The sequence below is a fragment of the Bombus impatiens genome, unplaced genomic scaffold, assembly GCF_000188095.3.
Source record: "Bombus impatiens unplaced genomic scaffold, BIMP_2.2 scf_0930, whole genome shotgun sequence".
Taxonomy (NCBI): Eukaryota; Metazoa; Arthropoda; class Insecta; order Hymenoptera; family Apidae; genus Bombus; species Bombus impatiens.
The window spans coordinates 1104236-1129933 of record NT_177349.1 but is presented as its reverse complement, the minus strand read 5'-3'; the positions used below and the strand labels follow the sequence as shown (position 1 = coordinate 1129933).

General features: G+C 35.4%; 1 protein-coding gene across 11 annotated transcripts in view; it reads right to left on the bottom strand.

The window, feature by feature from the left end:
* LOC100742198 (papilin) overlaps nt 1–25698 on the bottom strand; it is a 163921-nt gene that overhangs the window by 43716 nt on the left and 94507 nt on the right. For all 11 annotated transcript variants that reach the window (XM_033323387.1, XM_033323386.1, XM_033323394.1 and 8 more), the window contains exons 2-3: nt 19021–19081; nt 2615–2802 (exon numbers count right to left, since the gene is read on the bottom strand). In XM_033323387.1, the coding sequence (XP_033179278.1) occupies nt 2615–2802; nt 19021–19081 (249 nt within the window). The remainder of the gene's footprint in view (nt 1–2614; nt 2803–19020; nt 19082–25698) is intronic.

The window sequence follows — 25698 nt, the reverse complement described above, 5'->3', positions numbered from 1 at the left end:
AATGTCAATTTATATTGAGCCTATATCTGTTTACCTTTGTTCGTCTGAACAAATAGATGGGTGAAGTGCAACAGATAGTAGTAATTCCCTACTTGTTTTGAGTAGTATATTATTAGATAGGTGTTTTGTTTGGAAAATTACGCTTGTTTTTCTATGTTTTTCAAATTTGAGTGTATTATGGTTCGTACAATTATTTTATTACATCCACTAATTAAATTTAAAATACCTATCTTGAAAGGTTTAATCGAAATATTTTATTAATTCCAACATCGTATTAAACCAGTGATTATAAGCCAATCAAAATGTTAAAATTAACTTCTATCGGAAACAATTAAAAATAGCACCTAGAAAGTTTCTATTTCACATCGTGAACACTTTCTTCAGCAATTTCGGATCACGATATTACGATGCAATATAATCGTAACATGAAATTAATCTAGCATCGGGTTCTTTGAAATTATATACGCTAGACGCAGAATGTTTGAAATTCTAGTCGCGGAAGTCGTGAAACGAAGTTCGTAAATTGAAAAGAACTGCAAAGCAACGCGATTAAGATTGACCTACGACATGATCCATCCATGAGATCATTCTACAAGCCGAATGCTTTCACAAGATACGATTAGCCCGCTTTCTCGTTTCATCGAACGTGTTATTAGCGATTGGCTCTCGATTTCTTCGACCGATACCCATCGTTCTCTCATTCGATTTTCCTCTTTTCCTCGTTTCATTTACGTAACGAACTTACGGTTTCCGCTACCTTCCTTTCAGTGCGAAATTCTTTGAAACGATTGGAACGATATCAGAAGAATGCATTAGTGGTCACGATTAGTCTTATTTCTTTATTATTAAATATATTATTATTATTAATAATTTGTTATTTATTATTATTAGACAGACTTTAGATATATTTTAAATAAAACAAATTTCTTAATAATTAACATAAATTATAATATAATATATATAATATATAATATAATATATAATATATATTATATATAATATAATATAATATAATATAATATAATATAATATAATATAATATAATATAATATAATATAATATAATATAATATAATATAATATAATATAATATAATATAATATAATATAATATAATATAATATAATATAATATAATATAATATAATATAATATAATATAATATAATATAATATAATATAATATAATATAATATAATATAATATAATATAATATAATATAATATAATATAATATAATATAATATAATATAATATAATATAATATAATATAATATAATATAATATAATATAATATAATATAATATAATATAATATAATATAATATAATATAATATAATATAATATAATATAATATAATATAATATAATATAATATAATATAATATAATATAATATAATATAATATAATATAATATAATATAATATAATATAAGAAATATGGTTTTCTATACGAAAATTGCGAAATTCTTGGAAACGAAGTTTTGAGACGACATTACGTTGAAATATTTCTTTAATGTTTCGTGATCTTTTCTTTGGCTACCACGCAGATAATATAAAAACAAGTATTGATCAAAATTCATAATATTAAAACCTGCATGATGAAAGTTATAGCTAGAAAATTTTACCCCTTTTAAAACTTTTATATATGATCTAAAAATATGTATTATAAGAAAGTGCTTCATAATTCATATAAAGCACAACATAAAATCTTACGATGTAGAAACAAATTTTGTACGAAAAAAATTGTGAGATCGTTTGAGACGAAGCTTCAGAAGGACACCGGAAGCGCGCGCTGGTAGTCGCGATTAATCTTAGCCGTGCATCCCCCTTCAGATAAGAAGGATTTACCGTGATTCTCCGCAAGAAGTTGACCCGTCAAAAACTCTCACCAGAAAAGTCTTCGAAGCGTGGAAACGGCGACGAGACCGAATTGAATTTGAATAAACCCATCTTTTGCGAAAAGACGAGATAAAAAATTAATTTTCCATTACCGAGTCCGACTGGGGACATTTCGCGGGTCGTTGGAATTTCAAGCTCAGTTTCGTTAACGTTTGCCTGCAGTTATGTCTTGTAATGAAATATTAACGCGGTATAAGAAATTCTAAACGTAGGAAAAACATCTCGTGAATATTTATAAGAACGAAAACCGTATCTGAGAATTGTCGTGAAAGTCTTCAGGTGCTTCCTGTTTGGATATGTAATAGTGACTTAATTAGAACGTTCTCTTCGTCACATTAAACTGTATATATACGTGTAATTAATGTAAAGTATATATAATTGGAAGAGTTTCTATGGTAAACGTGGTCATTAGAATGCTGAATGTTCTCGTAAAATTAACATTATTAGCAACTAATGTAATAACAATTACAGTAAAAAAAATATAATAGAGCAATATTAACAAGATTTTATAAATTACCAGTGATAATAAATTCTCTTATAATAGTTATTTTAATAACAAATTTTCTGTTAAAGCGAGTGAAGTTCTATAAATGAATTCTATAATACAAAGTACGGTTTTACATAAAACCGTAGAGTTGTAAATATTTGTCAATTTATCACAAAGTCATCAATCAAACTTATCAAATCTTCCCCAAAAGGAATAAGTCGAATCACTTACTCTATATCAAGACACTGTCTAGTCTGATGCGCGACACCACCACCACAGGATCTGGAACACGAGCTAGGCGTGGACCATGGTCCCCACGTTCCTTGTTCAGGTTCATCCGTATCCAACACGAAGCTACTAGGCAAATAGCTTTCTCCATGTTGACGACGATGTCTTTCGTGCCTCAATTTTATGTGATGCTGAAACATAGAATCACGAAAATACACTTAGCACACTGTTCCTGTAGCATAAAATCTTCCAAAGAGGTTAAACAAAGGGCAAGGTTCGACTATCGAGTATCAGTATCAGAGGTCGCGCAGAAGACGTGGGAACACAGGGCGAAGGTTTCACGTTAAGTGCCTCCTTATTCACCTGTGTGTTGGGTTTTGCGTTGCAATAGGAGCATGACTGACCTTCGTGGGGAGCAACATAGGCGTGATCCCCTTATCGGTTGGCTTCGATAAGGTATAGGCTTTTAGCAGTGATAAACGGCCAGCTAGTGACAGGGGTGAAACGTGAACTGCGTTATCGTTGCCTGCAAGTGTATATTCGATGGCTTTATGGGTTAGATTCATGTTAAACAGCAGGCACAGGTGTGTAGTTTTTCTTTGGTTCAGCTGGGTTTAAGTTGGAGGTGAGGTGATCGAGTTACTATGGTATAGCTATATTTTAGATTCATGACGTAAGTTGGTGGCTATAAGTATTAAGATACCTACGCATTTGTTGGAAAATTGTAATAAATTTTTCTGTTGTAGTTTTCTTGGTATTTTAGTATTATGGGATACGTGTGAAGTAACAGATTTCTAATGTGAAGAAAATAAAAGCAACAGAACGCATTCAGTTTGTACCAAATACAGTTATTTTATCGAAACGCAACAGGTGTTTTCGCAAAGTCTAGTTCCTTTTTATGGAATAAGAGATTTCTAATAAAAGAAAATAAAATAGGTAATAAAAGCTTAAACATCGAGCAACGTTTTCTTCAGCAGTTGATTAAGGGTATTAGAATGGTTTCATTTATATTTCTTTATTTTTCTGTTTCTACCGCTTTCGTCCGTATAATTGGGCATCGTTCTACTTGGTCCTACCATAAATAAAACAACCAATATTAGCAAAGTTCTGTTTCGCACTACCATCAAAGAAGTTCCTGTCTACGCTTATATTCTAATATTCCTCTCTTTCTACTGTTTTCGTCCGTATAATTCTGTATCATTCTACTTGATCCTCCCACAAACAAAACAACCAACGTTAGCAAAATTCAGTTTAACTTCATTCAACTAACAACGCTGTATAATAGAAACTCCTGGTTTTGTTTATATTTTTCTACTTCCCTATTTCTTTTAATTTCGTCCGCATAATCCTGTATTATTCTACTAGATTCTACTACTGCGAAAGGAAGCAACGGAACACTCCAAGAGACGAACGTTCCCCTAGTCATTCCCCACTTTCATACTTGCAAATTAGAAACCTGGAAGAAATATCGCAGTGGGTGAGCGTACCCCTTGCTCAGTTGACCCAGAAAGAAAAGCTGGAGATTAATATCCAAGCAAATGGGGCGACAATCGTGCGATCTTGAAAGGACTCCTGGGTTCTCCTTCGTGCCTCTTTTCTCTTTTATAGCTCTTCTTTCACCTTTAGAGCGGCAGTCACATAACGTTTCCGCCGGTCGACCATTTCTGGCATGGCTCCAAGCCAGTTTGCATTGGTTGGTTGTAAAGTGCATGCCCTCCCGTTTCCAAATAGAATTATCGCTCCACACTTTTTGCCCTTCGGCTTTTCTCTCCTTCTCAGATAGATAAGATTGCCTTTCATTTAACGATCTCTACCGTTTCCTTCCAGTTTCTATATCCTAATATCTGGGAAGTTTAAGTTCTAGATTCCAGGTTCTAGATATTAGAGTATAGCAGGGTTGCTTTATTAGAGTCGGCTTCAACATCTTCAAATTCAACTTTGCACAGAATAATCAAAGTTGTTGTATCTTATGTGATATCGTTACTCCTTAAGATAATAACGAAAGGGTGAGAAAATATCGTATCCTATGCAATGTATTTTATCCAAATATTTCGTTATGTTAACGAGATCAGTAACAACGAGTTACACAATCCATTTTCCATTTTAAGTTACTTAAAAATTATTCATAACCAAATTTGGCGAATTGTAAGGTAACTCGCTTAGTTCAAACATCCTTTTAATTCAAATGATCCTATTCTAGTTGGAGCTCATGGATCGAAGATACTCGTTGGTTAGAATCGAAAGGAAAGGAGAAGTTGCATGTTCAACTGGCGTCCGTGTACATTTCCTCGAGATTATTGGTCCGCGAAGGAAGTTTCCAGAGTTTCTGGTAACCAGTTGAAACTTGTCCCACGAGCTGAGTTAACCTCACGGCACAATTTCGAAAGTTTCCTTGATCGAAGTGTATCTCCGACCGATAAATAGCGGTGATAAATGAACCGGCCCGAATAGCCGCTCATTTTTCACCGACTTTATTAAATTTCTTGCCGCTCTCGGCTCGAACCCAGTAACGCATTTACGAAGCTGGGTCGCGAGTAATCGCTCGATGATAGTCCGAGGCGAGATACTATTTCAGAGGAGCAACATGACCTGGGGAAAGTAATATAAATCGACACTTTTGGACAAATAAGGTATAAACCTCGATATGATACTACTTCGATATAACATGAAATAATTGGTCGGCAAGATTTATGTTTGACGAAATTTAGAAATTTTATATTTTCTTACAGTTCAATTCGATCGAAAATGGTAATTTTAGTTTCGGATATTCGACTGAACGGATGCTCTGTACCATAATGGAGGCATTCATAACCATTTCAACATTTTTTCAGATCTTTTAAAGGACTAGAACAGTAACAAAGAAAGAACTTGGACATGGGCAATTCACGACCGGTTTGACTACGGATTGTGCACAAATATATTTATGTATGAAAAGTTAAATGGCTCGAAATAATAATTTGTATAACATACAGTTACTATATATTCTATTTAAATGATTTTGAAATTCTTTAATTGTTATAAATATTTTAGTTTGGTAAAATTCATATCCCTGTTCTCTTCTTTCAGACTGATTGCTTTTCTCGTTCTTTAATTTACATAAATATACAGAGAATTTTCACTGTTTTAATATTTTAATTGACGCACATACAAAGAATTGTACAGTACAAGCGGCGGTAATTCAGAACCGAGCTTATAAATCTTCGAATCTTCACCGATCCGGCGTACCATGTTGGATAACACGCAACGAGATTTATTCAAACATCGGCTAATACATTAAGTAACTCTCAGGGAATCTCGTTTCATGATCTCATCAAAGTTGGAACACAAGCTGGGCATAATTTAACGCGTGGCTCGTGACTCTGTGCCGTAACTTGCTAATCGGATGAATTCCACGCGGCATAATCAATACGAACGCAATAAATCTATCTTCCATTAAACATCCGTGCAATTACGCATTGTAAACCCATCCATTCCTTCTCCGATCCCTCTGCGTTTGTCTTGGTCAATTATTCGTACACAAAATAGTAGTTAACCCACGGGTGAACCTTAAATTGGTTTTCACGATACCTCCAACGAAACAATTTCAAAGCAATTATCCACTGACACGCCAATGTTCGATTTCAGATTAGCCGGTAAACACTACACGAATGTTTCTTCCTTCTTTCCTTTTTCCTCAAATATACTAATTGTATTTTCAATATATATTGAATATATATTGATATATATTTTGTATATTCGTTGTTATTTATGTACTTCTTGTGGAAGAAATCGAAAGTTAGGAAATTTTTTGAATTTTTGAAATATTACAAAACTGAATTTTTGAAAAATTACAAAAACTAGAATTTTGGAAAAGATTGAAGAATTTGGAAAAAATCTTTGCGAAGTTGCAAAATTAGAAAATGCTAAAATTTCTGTAATCTTTAGAAAAATTTATAGCAAAAGTTCCAAGTTTACAAAATTTTTAGGATCGGCTAATGGAATTTCCTAAGAATTGTACGAACTTTAGATTATCCCAAAAGTTTCAAAGATCTGTTAAATTTACACGGAACGTTTTACTTTTTATTATACACGCCACAGAGAATCATCGCTTCAAATTTCGACGAAGCCTTCAAGCGAACCATCTTCGATCGTCCATATTCTAAAACACTCTCCAACCGCAACCGGTTAACATGAAAGAAAAAAGAAAGCAAAAAAAAAATCACACAACTTAAGACGAATTTAATTCTACGGAAGTCTCTTCGCTCCCTTTGCAGTCTCTCCAGTCGCAATTAAAGATGTGTCGCGAAGTCTCTACGTCGGCCGTATCAAGCTTCAAAGGGTTCCATATTCCTGTTCCTTGTGGCGCTTTTTCCGGCCGTTCCTCCGCGATACAGCGAAAAAAAATAAGAGATTACAGACTGGCAGGCTGTAAATAAGTTTCGTACAGCTGTACGTGGATTTTTGTGGAGCGTGGGAGAACACATGGGCTAGAAGTGTCGTCAGCGTTTCCGCATGAGTCGACTCAGAGGCTTTTCTTTCCAGTGAGCATCTGCGCCGTGTGTCGTGTGGAACCGTAACGTGAGAATATACGACGATAATAATGGCACGACTGCAACGTGGGTGACTATAAAACCCCGTAGACGCGATTCCGTTTTACAAAACACCTCTCTAAGACGTCCACCGACATAGGGAAAACCGTGCAGATTAAAACGCCGGGTTTCTTCTTCGACGGCGAACACCCGGTGGCTGGTGTAATTTATGCGTCGTCGCTCGGAGAATCGTAATTTTTCGACGTTCTTTCTTCTGACTGGCAAGGACTTCCGGTCTCGCTCGCCTGAGTTACTCGCGGTTCAAGTGAAAGGTTAACCAATGGTAGGGATTGATTTACAATGAAGGAAAGCGAGAGGTGAATGTGGGGTGCGTAATTTTGTATTTGAGATATTGGATATTTTGGAATTTCGTTAGGTCAGTAGACTTTTAGGTTATGTTCTAAATTATCAAGGATATTAAAGATATCTTCGAATCTTTAAGCATAGTTTATTGATGATACATAATAAAATACAACCTCGGAGTAAAAATATGAATAGTTGATATGTTAGTTTAATATGGAAAGATTTATCGTACGACTGGTGTGTACGAGTTAATTCGCCAAAATTTCTTGAAGTGAAAATTGTCTATTTTCGTGAAACTTACATCCAAGTCAGTTAAGGTAAATATGAACCAATTGACAACTCATAAAAATTCCTTCAAATGAAGATCATCTGTTATTTATTTAGAAGGATACAAAATTTAAATATACAGAATATAGAACAATATTTAGAATTATACAGAATTACATTTATCAAAAATTGTTAAGTGCTTCTATGCAATAGTATCCTACATCCTCTTCTTCGTACATCGTACAAAATTCCTAGTAGAACAATCAACCAAATATTCCTAATCTAAAGTCACTCTGTCAAACAAACAAAAAAAGCTCTCAGCTAAGAAATTTAAATGAAAGATTCCCGAGAAGAAGTGATCTCAATTCAAGCGATGACACAGTTCCTAAGATTGATCCAGCAGCTGTGCAGATTCCAAGATCTCGAATATTATCAATGACTCACTTCATTCCCTTTGATACCGCAGCTATAAAGGGATCTTTTGAAAAATAAAAGGGGAAAATTGGGTCTCCAGCAATTCTCACAGCAATATAGCCGCGATCACGACTAGCTCGCGATAAATCATGTAATTAAACCGACTTCTTAAACGGTGACTAACCATTCCGTGTACGTGAAGCCAGCTGCTACTGTTGTATGGTTTACGTTTACATCATCGGGCGACACGCGCGTGAAATGATCGGCTATTTCTGCGCCAGACTAGCAGACGCGGCTCGGCTAAATTGCAAGACGGCGTTCACTTCTGGCAGCCTAGTTGCTTCTGTTGGATACATACAATTAAAACAACTGCCGGGTTTTCTAGCCGCTTTTTCTCGTTAATCATGGAATAAGAATTCTTGGATTAACCCAGTTCCCGCGAGTCGAGTCGATGTCTGTCATTGGTGACTGTGCGTTTATTCGTGGTACGCTGTCTCATGACTCGTAAAGCTTCGTTAGAATGGTTCATTGTTATATATAGTTCTCCTGTATCGTATCATATTCTCGTATTGGCAATGACCATCTTATGGCGGGCCGAATTTTAGATTGAAATTGGAATGTGTTCTATTTGCATCTTCTTTCTTTTTTGTATTATTCGATATCTTCATTTGATATTGTTCCATTGTTTTTCATTGCGTTGTTATTATTAATAGGTAATAACATAATTAATAATTAATAGATTTGTAAATACAAAAAGTTGAAACTTCAATTAAGATTGAAGATCACAGACAAAAAAACATGATAAGCAATTTTATAGTTCAATAATAATCAACTCCATGTTATCAAAACTGTTCTTTTATTTGGTCGTAGAATTGAACGTATATTTTTGCACTCTATTGAACATTTCGAAAATGACTTTTCAACTGTTTAAAGGTTTGAACCTCGAATTTTATACAATTTCTTTTCTTTTAAAATTCTAATTTTTCTATGAACGGAACTGAAAATTTAATAAGAGTGACTACAGAGAAAAGGTAGAATTATCAAAATTAGATGGCGATTAAGTTCCATCCTTATTCGACAGTTTCCAAAAGTCCGCAGACGAATATAATTTGGTTAGAAATTGCTATAGAATGTTGGCGGAGGATGAATTATTCACCGTTCATTTGGTTGCTTGCGCTCGTTCCTGTATGAGCATTTAGAAACGCGCGAAAGCCGTGCCACAATTACACAAATTATGTCAAAGAATGCGTTTAACCCGGTGCAATGTTTCACCGTGTGCGCGTCACTATATTAAAGCGGACGATCGTTCAGCCGTTTCTGACATCAAAGCGGGGACCTTACAATTGTTAAGGTTTACGACGCTCCATGGACGACCGGCTAATTTATGCTAATATGAGGTGGTTACGCATCGAGGAAGTGCAACGTCCGCACCTTTGCGGCTTGACGCGTCGGCATTCCAAAACGATGCTATCCAAAAGACCATGGAATGCACCAAGAAATTGTTTCTGCTCTGTAACGGCCTTTCATTTCATTCAACTTCTATCTCGCGAGATATGTGCAATCCATACAAAACTGTATATTTCAGATTCTATAAGTTTTCAATTTACGAAAAAAATCGTATAATAAATATTGCATTTATTAAATTACCTTTATAGTCAATATAAAATAATACAGATGGAATTCAAAAGTTCAGTATTCGAATTAACAATTAAACAAAATCTTTTCTTCATTGGATTAATTTTTCATTGATTGCGAGTTCAAGAAAACTTTCTATGAAACTTTTCTATTAACAATATTCTCGAAACTTCCTCTAGATCATTTAAAATAGGAAATCCGCCCCGGAGGATCCTAAAATTAATATACCTCAATTACTAGCTTCATACATAATATCAACTTTCAATTCTAGCATCTATTCTTTCACAGATTCGTATGAAGTTCCTAAGCCTCACGGAATCTTTTCGCTGGAATCATTCTTCAAATTTCCTGTACAAATCAACCGAATACGAAATGCATGGAAAATGCAAACAAAAGCTGCGAATCCTAAAATTATCATGCTAAATACCAAGGCAAAATATCACACTATATTAACTTTCAATCACGGTGTCGATTCTTTCAATAGGTTTCATCAGCTGTCGAATCGTTGATCAAACAAGGGACGATCGACACGGATCGAGGCTCGGTAATCTTGACAGTGTCGATCACGCTCGTTTCCATGATCGATCCTGTAGTCGATTAGCCGTGGCATTGGCTCCGGCGCGTCGCACGTCTGCCGTGACGAGATACGAAACGTAACCTGTTAACAGTGAAACATAATCCAATATCCCGAGGGCAACGATCCGCAGGAGAGGCTTTCTGCGACCACCGATCGAATAACTCAGCCGAGCCACCGCTTCTCCGCATCGAGATTAACATAATCTCGATGACAGTGAATTAAGCTGCTCGATCGTATACGCTTACCTGTCGGGCTCGTTCTCGTTCGCACCTCGATAAAACACATCAATCGTTCTATTCTATTGGAAATCATATTCACTCGAAAACGATTTCATACGTTTATAGAGAATTTTTTTTCGTCGAATCGAAATCCAAGCGAATTTGATAGATCTCTGACGTGAATGAAGCTGATGGAAGATTGAATATTCTCGACTAGAATGTGGAAGTTCGAAAGTCGTTTCAATTTTTCATCTAAATTTGAATAAGTATGCTATGTGTCGAGATAAAGTTTCTTATAGATCTATGTATGAAAATTTTTAATTTATTATCCTACCTGGAAATTTTCAAAAATATATTTAAATCATGTTAGTTTTCATATATTTATTTTAGTTTTGAAATACTATGTGGAGCAATTCATTTCTCACTCATTTTTGTTTTGGTTATTTCTAAAAAATGATAGCTTCTTATACCTTAATCTTCCATATAATCTTTTATTTTTGTCAAAGAAAAGAGTTCGTAATGTTTTAAGATGTTTAACGTAAAATTGAAATGAGAAATCATGTATCACATTAATTTTTCATATTTTGTGTGTGCAGTAGTATGCAGCCATCTTTTAATAGAAGAAATTTATAATTGGGTCGAAAGTGATCGAATGAACATAACAGGTTTAAAACAAAGACACAGTATTCATAACTATATAACAAAATTCCAGTTTGAGATGACTGAATGACTATAATAAAATTATAACTTTCATCCATTTAAACTTCTCTTTGACTAATTTTCCCAGTTGGGATGTATAGTTCTCTATTATGGTATTAAGTGAACTTTGCATGGATGTAGTATTGAAAGGTTAAGAAGCAATCAAAATTTTCTAAAGGACGAAAAGTTCTATCGGCCGCATAATTTCCCATGAGAACGTTGTTATAACATGTACACGCCTAAAACACATTTTCGTGGAGCATGGACCAATAATCGCGACATTAGTGGTTAGATAAGCACGAATGCTTTTTAGTAGCAACGTCTCAGCAATAGAACGATAACTTCTCCTAGCAAGAAGGAGATCATTAATCATGCACACCATGAATTCGCGTTATGAAAGGTGGAGCAGAACTGGCAACAAAAACGAGGATTTAAATGCATCGACTTACTGCATCTCTGGTACTTGCGTTCGTGAAACTCCAGAATAGCTGGAATCGTTGGAAAGACTCACATACAGCATTATCTCCAGCCCTTTGGCCTTAAATTTCTAGATAATCGCGCCTTAATTAACCAACGATACAACCAAACTTCATGCTTAATGCCGTATTAGATAAATTTTAATTAACCTTTTTATAAAATCTAATCTCTATTACAAGTAATAAATGTATTTGTTCTAATTTTTGTACATTATATATGTTTTATGAAATCATCCGAAAAAAATGTTTCTATAATAATTTGAGAATAATTAATGAAAAAATAGCCTTTCTAACTGACACAAATAAATTTGTTCCTGAAAGATTTAATGGGCAATTTCAAATTTCGTTTAACTTCTGACCCACATTTCATTACACGTTCGTTGAAGTTATGCACACGGTTTGGAGGCCGTGAAATATTACAATCACGTTTCGTATACTGACCACTGTTCCATGTTTTTGAGTATACATTTTCATTGTTGAACCTCATTCTAATTGGTCAAACAATCTGAATTCATGCAACATGCATCATCCCATTATCAGTGTTATCCTGTCATTTACTTGAAATATTCTTTCACATTTCTATTTGAAGTATTCACACGAAGTTATTCAAACAGCTTCAAATCGAGGAGCACGACTTGTACCAAGACTCATTCCACTTATTTTACGATACTTTCTGTAGCCACTGTACTTAAAACAATAAAACAGTAAACTAAAAATTCATTTTACTCTTCCAATCCCCATTAAACAATTTTCTACATAATTACCCGCAAACTCATTCAAACCACGCCGGGCATGCATTAACCGCAATTACTCAAGAATTATCTACAATAATTACTCGAGAATTTCATTAACAGAGAATTTCACTAAGACATGATATACCTCCTGTACCACCCAGTGTACCTACATATCAACATTTACCTACAATGTGTCTGCAAAACAAATCTCATGCCGCAAACGTTTGTTCGAAGATCAGCCATGAAATGCGTTAGGATCTCCGGTGGCCACTGGTCCTTGAAATTCGACGGTCATACGAGATTGCGGTTAGGAAAGAGTTAATTAAATGGTTCGGAGAAGTTGATGTCGCTGAGGTCAGTCGATGAACCATGAACGAAAGCAACCGTACACACCACCACGCCTTTCCCTTAATAATCACTGCGTATACATTCCGCTCGTCTGACTGCTCGCAGAGACGAACCGTGCTCGAATCGTGCAAATTGCCACGACGATTTCGTCTGCTCGAGATCCGGCCCGATAACACAGGCGAAATGGGAATGTCTCTGACACGACGGTGAATTTATCGCGCCGCTTCGTTCGTTGACGAGCCGTCGTTTCGAGCCTTCGCGCGATGCAACCGCGCGCCGCGTTAACGAACGCGTTTTTTTTCCTGTAGACTTCCCTCTTTTTTTTCTTCTTCCTTTCTTCTCGCTCGCGTAAATCACGGACGACACCGAATCGCGGGATTTCTGGCAGACGGACGAGTTAACAGGATTTGGTAATGATGATGTACGATGCGTTGCTCGGGGTAATAGGTAGGCTTAAACGCGACATTGAGGGTGCAATTTAGAGACGAGTTGGGGATAAACGAGTTCGTTTAAAACGACGTTACGATTATGTGATTGTATCTGCGATTTATTTGGGGAAGTATTTTCTGTGTGGATGGATCTGTCCCAAGTATTGTCGCTGGACTGTGTTAATGCAAATTATGCTTTTACGAATACGGCTCGAGAAATGAGATCTAAATGGACAATCTTCTCGCATCTTTTTAATTTGGATATCTTTTATACCTTTGTATATCTGTGTACATTTAAAGTTATGTAATATCTTGGCGTGCAATCATCTTGGATAATTGTGAGTGGTAGAAGTTTGGTGTGGTTTCTATGGCGGAGCTGGTGGGTGATCTATGTAGAAAATTGTTTATTGTGGGATCATGGCCGTAGTAACAAAAGTATTTTTGTTTTATTCTCTCTTTCTGTCCTTCAGTATGGATATATTGTAAATGTTTGTTGAAATCCATAAAAATTTGTAATCTAGCAAGTATCACTATTTAGAGAATTATTATAAAAACAACGTGCTTAAGAAATTGGCTAATATATTTCATGAGAATTCTATTGAAAGTAAGTTTAGTGATTTACAGATTCATTAAAACTCAAAAGTAAATAAAGTGACCTTATTCAGAGAAGTATTTTACAAATTGATTTTTAGATATAGCGGCGCATAAACGCGAACCTTTATCGGATTACTTTAAAGTTACTTGTGTAATTAACGTTTACAAATATTCTGGTCACAACGAGGGTAATCACAGATAAGTTATCGTGTTTCTTAACTATTGCGGAGCCTGTAAGCTACGACTTGGCGCGTTTCCTTTTGCCGCTGAAATTTCTGTTGCATTCGGTGCTTATTCCAATTAAAAGTTGCTTCTAACCTGTTTCCCGGCTTACATCTGCGCCACAGCGAAACAGCCAAATATAAAGCGAGAACCATACGAAAATTAACGTTCACAGAAAGTAAAGAGAAAGAAAGCATTACAAGAAAGAAAAAGCGTAATTCCAAGAAGTACCTGAGCAGCAACTTTTCGAACTGCCGCTTTATTTCCATTTTTTGCTACGTTTTAAGAACACGTGGCTTAAAAACACCGAAGAAAGAACGTTGCCGAAATAACCAAATGACTTTAAACTGCATTTAAGAGCATTGAGGGAATTAACCACGTTTTATCACGATTCGTTAGAAAATTACTTTCCGTGTTAATTCGAAAATTGGATTTTACGATCTGTTCTCTTTTTACAAAATAAACTGTTCTGTGTGCAATAACAAAAAATATATCTACTCTATTAAATGGCCCATAAAATCTCTTCACGTTCGTTTTACGAGCTGGATGCTGTGAAAAAGAGATGGAGACTCGCAAAAGGAGTTTAATTACTTCATTCCTAATCCATCGCGGCTGATAGATACGGATTCGAGCTCCTCGTAAATTCTGCCACCACCACATTTCCTCATTGGAAGACAGGAACTGTACAATCGTCCTTTATCTTTTCCTCGCATGGTACCGTTATGATATCCTCGTTTTGTAACTATTTTTACGGGCACTCAGATTGATGTAGGAAGTGTTGTACAAATGGAAAAGAGGAAATTTTTTATGGAAAGATACTGTTAATTAATATGTTCGATTTTAATGTCAAGTGAAGAATGACATTATTGCAAAAAATGTCATAAAAGAGGAATTCAGGAATGCCTAGGTAAAGTTCGAGAAAACATAAAATGTAAATTTTATCAAAAATATTTTATATATCTTTTGTTTCTGACGGATTTGTTTCTAAGAAAAATATAACGCACTAAAATTTGGACCAGTTTCATTGAAAATAAATATATTCATGGTTTAACACAACATGTAACGCGAAAAGATTAATAACTGCGGAAAATTCGAATAATTTGAAAAATTTCATTCATTACCAAGGTACACGAGTTATGTTTATGCTCCATATATTCTTATATTCCAATATTCTCTCAGAGTTTAAAGTTAATAAGAGAACGAAGGGCATTAGTCGCGGGAGTTTTCTTCTTTCGTTCATTGCAAACGTAGTTACGTGACAACCCCGATCGTACCGCTATTCACGGTGCTTTATTGCTCTTATTATATAGCATAGTTTCAAAGTACCACATTTGATACCTTCCTCTCCTTTCTTTCGTTTATGATCCTTTGAACCCCCTGATCCTTCGTATATACACCTAAATGTACACATAAACAGGGAAAAGTACCGCACCGATAATTACAAATCTAAAAGAAACAGGTTTTCTCCGAACCACGATGCAACTTCCGACTATCAACGTTCACGTTCCAAGAATACTGTGCTCGATTCCCAATAGATTCTCAAGATCATTTGCATTCGTTCGACGTACGAAGATCGACGAGACTGACCTAAAGAGTTGCGGCCAGATTGACGCGACTCTCTTCAAGATTTTCTCGTCTTTTTAACTGCTATTTAACAGAGAAGATCGTGGATCACGGATCTAGAAATTTGAGCACAGAGCGTAAAATTAGTTAGCTAATATTTAATTAATTTATAAACGAGGGAAATGAGAAATCTATTTCAACTGTAAATTAGATAAATTTGGTTGGTTGCATTTGTAATTATGAAAATTATTGGGTTATTTCGTGAGTGGTTTAGTTCCATTATTAATTACGAGAATTATTATTTGGACAGCTTACATCATCACAGTATTGTTTTTTACCATCCACTCCTTTTATTATAGATTTGATAGGATAGATGGAGAACTATATTATTAAGAATAACGAAATAATGAATTCGAACAAATGATAATTGACTTTAACAATAATTTGTACTCTCGCCCTCGTGAACTCTGTACATCGCGCCTGCAAAATTAGTCAGGAGAACCCTTAATTCAAATTAACCACATACACCGCCAAAGGCGTCCACGTTTGCGATTGCAAAAGGTTACTGCAGAATCTAATTGTTATAACAGCACAAGCAAACTAAATAGTACAAAATATATAATAGAAAAACACAGCGTAAATTACTACAAATGAAATAAACTTTATGTGCAAGCGAGAAAACAAGAAAGTAAAAGAGATAGCGTGGGTCGAAATGACGCGCGATGCTCAATGGGAACACTCGGACTGCTTTTCTTCCTGCCTTTCTTGCGCGTTTCCATTGTGCCCAGTGAAAACGTCGTAAAAATGCGAGTCAAAGGTTTGCCAACGTTTTCTCTGCTCGCCTTTATTCTTTTAACACCTTTCCCCAACGACATACCATTGTATTCTAACTAAAATTTATGAAAATACTAATTAATAGCTACAAAAAGACAGTGTCTACTCTCTTGACCTCTGATCCAATAATCCCATCAGTAAAGTCACTGTGGATGTTTATGCATTTGTGAGAAATTCAATGGTGTCAAAATACACAGAATGCACAAAATATGCAAAAATATATAAAATATCTAAAGTATAATACTAGTTAAAATATTTAGTAAATGAAAGAAATATGTGCGTAGGTTCTATTTTTTTAGAGTGTGTTCATAAAAATACCAGTTTGGATAATCTGTAGTCAGTGTTAAAGACATCATGGTTTTGTGCAGAAAGAAGCATTGTAAGCTTGGATTTTAAACGTAATTTCCAGATGTCTGTTAAAATATTGGCGCGTATGACAAGTTCCTGACAACCACGAAATCGATACGATTTCGAAATGGGAAAATGGACGTAGCCGGTATTTTATATGTTGTTGGATACCCTGTCACGCGTATTACCGAATTGTACGATGTTCTTTCCAAATGAGCGTGATAGAATCGTCGAGGAAATGAAAAGATTGCTGTCTTGGAACGTTGATAATCAGCAAATGATAATATTGATATTTTCACAGTTAGTTTTGTCAGTTTAGTATAATGTTATTTACATGCGCAGCGTAATGAATTGACTGAGGAGCTTTGTGCAAATTTATATTTCTGAGAATATAATTAGGAAAATAGAACCTTGGCAGAAAATTGTCCCTACTAAGTATTATAGAAATAATTAGTACCACATTAAATAATACCACAAAGTTTAGTAAAGAAAAAAAAGGATACAATTAGCTTTTAACGAGATGAGAAACACACATGTTTAGTAACATAAGATTATTCGGCAGCGTATTGAATTAAAAAAAAGTAAAAAATCTAAATTATCATATTTGTCCTCAATAGCCTTCTTACTTAGTTAAATGTTCGATTGTCTAGAAGCTTTATCGTTTTAGAAATTAAATTAAGTCAAATTCATGCTTGATCAGCAGAAAATATGTACGTTCTACGTAATACTGAAGTACCCGTCGTAGAATATATAACTAAGAGGACTATTTCTGAATATTCAAAGAAAACCAAGATAACCTAAACTGAATCACACTTCGCAAGTCAAACCACAAACACGCCATAAAACCAACTTCTAAGTAACACAAAATCTCCAACGAGTTTTCCTATTTCTTATTCCACAATTCATCCTCTATAATCGCGATTACAAAACCACTTCCTCGACGATTAATCAATTGAAATTTCTTCGAACAAAGCTTCGAACGAACACCCGCAGAGTTGATCCCGAGGCAAGAATACAGGAAAGGGGGACACGTTCATGGAGCAAAGTGTCGCGTAAAAGGGCCAGAGGGGGTAACACGATCCTGAGTTATTCCTACGGTGAGTTATTTCTCATGAAAGACGGATGCAAGGTGTAGGTACGTGTATGGAACAGCAAAAGGAACGGCAGCAACAGCGACCGAGCAACGAGATTATCGTTTCTCGTCTTCCACATTTCTACTTCCCCCTTGACTCCTCTACCCTCATCCTGAAATTCTTCTTTAGCAAAACAAAGCTGGACTTCCATTTCACACGCGAATATTCGCGTCATAACGATGAGATCTTCCAAACGCGCGTTTTTATTCCTTTTACCTTCTCCTGGTGCCTTTCGTGCCTCGAGATTGTTTCTTTCGAAATTAGGGACTGCGTGGATGATATCTTCAGGATATTTGGGCTTTATTTACCCTGAATAGCATTTCGTGGTCTCTCGAGCGTCTTTATACGAGGAAAAATGGTTTTAGCCAAGTAGTTTCCATTTTACCACTAGAAAGCGAATTGGGAAAATATTGCTGTTAAAGTTTCTGATTCAATTCGTGAGTAATGTTGAGTTCAGGTAGAAATTTGAGAAAATCTTGTTGTTCTAACAGAAAACGATACGAGATGTTAACGATTTTTTAAAAATACGCTTACAGTTCCAGTATGTAAAAGAATTGTGCGTATAATAAGATGACATAGTCATATGCTACTTAAATTCTCCATTCCGGAAACACGTGTTACGATCCTTGTAGTACTTGGTTTGAATACGTTTCATATTCAATGTTAAAGGATTGTTTATTAAGCATTAAGATTCATTTTAACGATGCTGTAATCTCCGAATTTTATTACTATCGATTCTTTTCAAATATGGCGTTTTACATCGAACGCGACGGGTCACCCGTGGCTTTTAATTCGAAATTAGCAGAGCTAATGAGTGAGACTCATTTGACATAAATTCTACATTCTACGTTTCCATATTTTGTACAAATTACGTTGATTAAGATAATTCGATCGATAACGTTCCTCATTCAACCTGCGGCAGTGATTTCAAAAACAGTAAAATTGAAAAGAATGTATCGAGTGGGTGTTCTGTCGAAAACGTTTTGTAATTATCGTTAAAGTTGAATAAAATAATGAGCAAAATAAAATAAAAAGCTTATATACTCACGTGTTTTGCGAAGACGTCGTGCAAGCATAATCCTATAATAAATATAAGAAGCACCGACGACCTGAAACAAAATAATATTCTTCTTTACAATCTCGTTTTATCATCAAAATTAACACTTTAATTAGTATCTTACCAATAACTAATTTGCTGCGATCGTGATAAAAATGATAAACGAATATATCGTATAATAAGTCATAAATCCTTAATGAATACTTCGTTGTATACTAAACTATACTTTATTTCATTTACCTCATAACATCCTTATTATATAAATCAAAGATAGAAAAAAAAGTAAAACCTAACTTAAATTTAGGACAAATATAATATTCTCTTTTACAATCTCGTTTTATCACCTAAATTAGCGTTTCAATTAACATTAGAATATTATCTAATTTTCTATGATCATGATAAAAATGATCATAAGATAGAGGAATGCAACTATACCGTATAAATTTCTAATCGGCATCTTCTAAGATTTATCTGTACAAAATTTACTTCGTAACATTCAGTTTAGTACTGAAATCAAAGATTGAAGGAATCTTGACTCGAACCTAATCCGAACCTGAAACGAACACAATATCTTTACAATCGCATCTTATTGTCTAAATTAATATTTTAAGTAATACCACAGCGATATTTAATTTGTCATAGTCATGATAAAAATGATCAACGATACAATCATATTCTGTCAAATAAATACCCAATCAGTACCTTAAATTGTACTTTACAACATTCACTTTATAACATCCCCTTTATTACTTGAATCAAAGATAGAAAAAAGACAAGACAGGTAATAATAAACCATGGCTGAAATAATCACGCGTGTCTGCGTCACGATCTATTCACATCTGTCCTTTTCACGATTCACACATTCACCCATACGAATCAATCACTCGGCCATCCAACAAGTAATACCGCCAATTAAACCACCCAAGAAACCGCAAGCTAATTACAAACCGCGCCGTCGTTTTCCACGATAAATCAAACGCAACGGGACCAATGCACGCGAGGCAAACTGGCGAGGAAACTGGTCGCCGGCAACATTGACCCAGACTTTGATTCTTGCGTGAACGCTGCGACGAGTTTCACCGCGAACTTGTCCCGCAAGTAGTTACGTCAGCCTTGGATACGCAGTTACGTGTGTCATTAGGTGAAACGAGTTCTGGCCGTCATCGATATTACTGACCGTAGTTACTGGAGAAAGGAAAAATGATTCTTAATTCGAAGATTTCTGAAATGAGAATTTGCGATCAGTACACCATGGATTTTTATGCATTTTTACGAAATTTGAAGATATAGAAATACACACAATGTATATAATATGGAAGAATATAATATGTTTGGTAAAAAATTTCTATTTAAATTGGATTTATATACGTCCATAGACATATAAAAATTTATAAAAAGTCTGATAATGAGGTTTTCGTGTCAAGACACGCTTTCGTAACTGAGGAGTTGAGATGGTAAATGGTGTAAGTGCTAAAAAAAAAAAAAGAAAAAATAAGAAATGACCCTTTTTAGTGGATAAGGATGAAAATTCTATGGGAAATACAGAGAAAAAAGATTAGAATAATTTATTGTAGCTTTTTACCCTCTTATCCTCACGACGCAACGTAGCGTTACTAAACTAAATAAGCGTATTTAATGTTGATAAAACAGATCGTAATTTTAATGCATTATATTTTCTATTATTCTATAATAAAAATATATGTATATATTTTGTGAAAAATTTAATACGGTGAGTTTATAAATTCTATTTAAAAGTTTAAAAAATTCATACAAATACACTGTTCTAAATCTATAAAATCTCTATGAAAAATTACAAATTGGACATTTGGACTACTGTAATAATTGTACAACTGAAAATATAAATATATCTTCTCCCAATTGATTCTCAAAGGAAATCTGTCAATTGTACAGAATTGCAAATACTCCTATCGAGGTATTTTCGCAGAATCTTCGTGGGAGTTCTATCGAATGTGGAGAAATACGTGCGGCGCCTTAGTTTCAAGAAGTTCTGAGTTAGTATGCGAGTCTCACATCTGCAATTCATTCTAGATTTCACTGGAATCCCAATGGAATTTTGGAAAATGTAGACTGGATTCCGGATGTTAGTTTTAAGCAGTCTGCTATCCATCCTAAATTCTGTGTATAACAATCCATTTCGGCCACCGAGCGTCTAACATAGATTGTAGATTAATATTAAGACTAGTATCAAGGTCTGGCATTGAGGTTTATGCTAACATTAAGTTCTGGATTAACTACAATTATAATATCGTAAATTTCATATCCTAGATTATGCTACATATATACAATATAATTATTAGAATCTATCATTCTATTCAATCAATCTATCAATCTATCAATATCAAGTCATGTTTTTAACATCAACTGTTCTTTTGCAATTCGTTGTAACTTTATCACACAATGAAACATTAAAAAAAATTTTAATATGACCCAATTTCACTCTACATGTACGAATACATACATATACATAAACAATTGGAAAAATAATATCAAAACGTCTGAATACGTAACGAAAACGACGTGAGATATATGATGGAAGCCACGAAGGTCTCTAACTCTCAGAATTTATCTAATTAAGCTGATAAGATAGCATCTCAAGAATGTCGTCGACGTCTTCACCTGACAAACTGGAAATTCAAGATATTCTCCGTGCGTTACAAAACTGGAACGAGCCACTGGGTAATCGAGCCGATGCTCTCCCTTGTGGACGAAAGGATTTATAGAGAGAACAGGCGAACCATCACGCGCTCGTTGTTCCCCGCCGTCGCGGCCGACGCGATAAATTATTTTGCAGCAGCCGCGAGGCTCCGCTCTCTTGCTATTTACATGCGAGCACGCGCCGAGGCTGCCGATAAATCTACCAACTGTCTGAAATTGTATGAATTAGTCGCGACGCTCGCTACTTTCTCGCCTGATTTATCGGCGAGTATCATCCGCCTGCGAATCAGGAGTTCTCACGTGGTACGAGTGCTGTTAGGTCGCAATTTCGTCGTGCTACCATGTAAAAGCGTGTTAAAGTAGTGGTTCCTGGGTGTTGTTTTAAGGAAACTGAAAAATTTATGGTGAAAAAGATTTATCTGTTCGTATTGATTTCTGATGAAAGTTAGTGGGAGGGAAAAATGGAACTTGTAAGAGTGGTATTCTAGGACTAAAATATTATATTATCACACAACAATGATACAAAATATCCTTTGTACTCATTAAAATCGTCATCTTTAGTGAATTATAAAATACTAAGGACACATATGCAGATTCTTTATTCTTATGCTAGTTATGCTCTGTATTTTTAGTAAATTTATAAAAGACCAGCAATGCATATTATATTACAGTATAATTTGTACCTTGTAAGGGTGCAATAAAGAAATTGGAACGGTATTACCAACAGATTAACAGTACATTAAAGACAAATTCTGGTAACTGAAAAAAATGTATATCCTTTCCTATCGCAGCTATCTCTATATGCATATAATAATTTACCTACTGTAATCTCATCTAATCTGTTTAAATTATCTCCTATTCTAATTTATCCTGAGATCACTCAATATAGTCTTCGAAGAAGTCACACATTCTTAAAGGAAGTTATAAACCCATTAAACAAAGTGGAAGTAGGTGTTACAAGTCTATAAACAAAAACCAATCATCAACAGACAAAACCGATCAGACCCTTTCATCCTCCGTCTCGAAAAATATTCGAGTAATGTTTCGAAGTAACAACGATTCGAATACACGTGTTGGAAGTTGAAACGTGCGAGTGCGCATCGATGTAAGTAGGAATGAAAAAAAAACGGCGATATCTTGAATCGACCGGTGCAACGACTGCTTGTCCATCGTCAAAACGTGAATGAACGTGTTTTTCTGCTGCATCGGCGCGCGTCGTTACGTAAGTTCTTTGAGTGGGCGTCATTCACTGGTTTGGAACGTTGCCCGGGAACTGGCGTGAGCCATTCGCTGTTCGAATCGTTGAATCGGATCGTGGCAACGAGAGATAGAAAGAGAAAGAAAGGGAGTCCGTGTTCTGCTATCGGTCGGAAGATATAATATTCTCGTGAAAAATGGCTCACCGGTGCTATTGGCCCAGAACAATGCGAGATGTCGTGCCGTTTTAATGGCCGGCGAACAACAATCTTGCCCCGGCCGGATATAAATTGCTAAAAAGCTCGCCGCCCGTAAATTTCGCCACGCAGCTTCCTTCGCGAATTATTTCCGGCATTTCCACCCCCCCCTCTCTCTCTCTCTCTCTCTCTCGCTGGTTGAAAAGGGATTTATCGCGCGGTGAATTATGCCAGAAAGGGAAAAAGAAAGAATGTTTGTTTCGGTTAACGGCATACTTTCCTTCGACGGGAAAATTTGAATTTTTATTGGAACATATCTCTTACACGATGGAACGAAATCGATCATAGTTGCATCTACATTTATGTTCTTGTACTTTGCAAGGTACTCTTGTATTATAATTTGTCAATGATATAATTAATTAAAATTTAGAATAATAGCAGCAGCAGTAAATAGAAGTAAATACTACTTCTAAAGGGTTGTTTACTTTTTGATGTTTCCCTTTCTCCCCCTTATCCTTCTTTCTTTTCATTCTCTTCCTTCCCCACAAATTACCTAAATTTTCTCAAAACATATAAATAGAACAATAAATAGAAATCAATAACATATTCAAAAATAGAGTTATTACTTTTATATCTCATTTTGCTACTAAAACTTCTTCCGATGATCCATCTAAACTCCATATATTCGCGTTCGAGTTGCATCATAATTCTACATGTACGTAGTATGTACGTGTAACGATAAATTTGATCGAATGAAACAGGCGAACGCACGAATACCTCTTTCGATCTACAATTACTTTGTAACCGGTCGCAGGTGTAAGATACTTGCCCGAGGCGGTTGCATGAAACATGACAGCGAGCCACAGGGACCTACGAGGGCGTTAATTGGAACGCAGTTTTCAGAGATCTAATTGCGTCCGCGAAATCCTCGTGTGATGTTTCTGTTCGCGCGTGAAACACCATGAAGCAACCGGTTTCACTGAAACACGAGACTGGTTTATCGTACCTCGGCCTTGACGTCTGGATGCTTCGTGGGTGCGGTAATTGATCCTCGGTGAATAATTTTAATTGGGTGGCGAACGTGAAATTGATGTTAAGTGGAATTAAATGGCTCCGCTAAGAGACGACACGATTCTAACGCGCACAATTACAAAATCTAACCATGTTACGATGCGACATGCGTATGGTGTCCACGAAGATACACACTCGGTTGAAATTTCAACTCTTGGTTCCGTATAACTTGATGTTACTCGAGTTTTTATAGTTAATTAAAAATTAATTAACAATAGGATCGTTTAAGTAGAAGTGAAGACTGTAGGATCAGACAAATCAGTCACTTAAGTTCATTCTTAAAACTATTTTTCAAATCTGTACTGTTCTGTTATGGTGGTTATAATTCAGTGTATATGTGAATTCTGCATCACATTCTTGTAAACCTTTCCCCATTTTTATAAGAATTTGAGTAATTCTGTTGCTTGAGAGTAAATACATGTATACATCATTTTCATGAAATAAGCATTACTAACATATATCTACAATTCCACTTTACAAGGGTGATTTTTAAGTTAAAGTAACGAATCAATTTCACAAAACGATGCCATTCCTGCCGAATTGATCCATTTTGTCAAGTATAATGTAATATCTGGTATTCTTGAAATATTTAGATATGAGATCTTTAAACTCCCCTCTCAAAATTACCTTAAATAAAATCATAACAATGCTCTAAGTGTCCTGTCAAACAGAACAACTAGTAAAGAAAAGTAAAGAAAATTTCTGTAATTTTCAAAATAACCACGAGACATAATCTTCTGCCAGCGTGGCTATTAACTCGATCCTATCGAATATTCTATTACGTTGTAAGCTTTTAAAGGTCGGTAGTTTGGCCCTCGCGGCAATACGCAGCATCTTTTACGATTCCAAGAACGAGCTAAGCTTATAAAGCGACGAGCAGTTGGCAACTGTGAAATTCACGGTTCGCATCGAACGAGATTCGGAACGGCATGAATATGTAAAGCGAAGCGACCGACCGAACCTGCATCCTGAAGGCTTCTAACGAGGACCTCCTACGGTCGGGTTCGTTACAGATGACAAGTTCTTCGGCTTACACCCAAGTCCTACCCTGTTGCTGAGGTCAGAACAATTACGACGATCCTGCTTTCCATGCGGACCTCGAAGTTTAAACAAGGTTTTATGTCTAATTTTCGAAGGTCTATTTCAGGGAACCAGCACCAAGCTGTTTACATGGTGATACTACCTGTTCGTGATTATTTACGGAGAACGCGAGGAACTTTCTTAATCCTTTGCACTTCAAAAATATTTATGTATACTTTAATACTTCATGGAAAATATTAAACATGTGTCTTGTTTCAAAAAAGGAAGATTATAAATATACCGTAGATATTAATACAATTTCATGCTTTCATGAACATAGCTAAAGAGATGGATTTTAAACAACGATTTGTTTTCTCCATTAAATATCATAACAAATACTTTATTTTGGGTACATTACATATGTCTGCATATTATTTTCACACTTTCAAACTTCCCACAAATTATAAAAATCCACATTCTAGTTATAAACATTTGTAAATTAATTAAC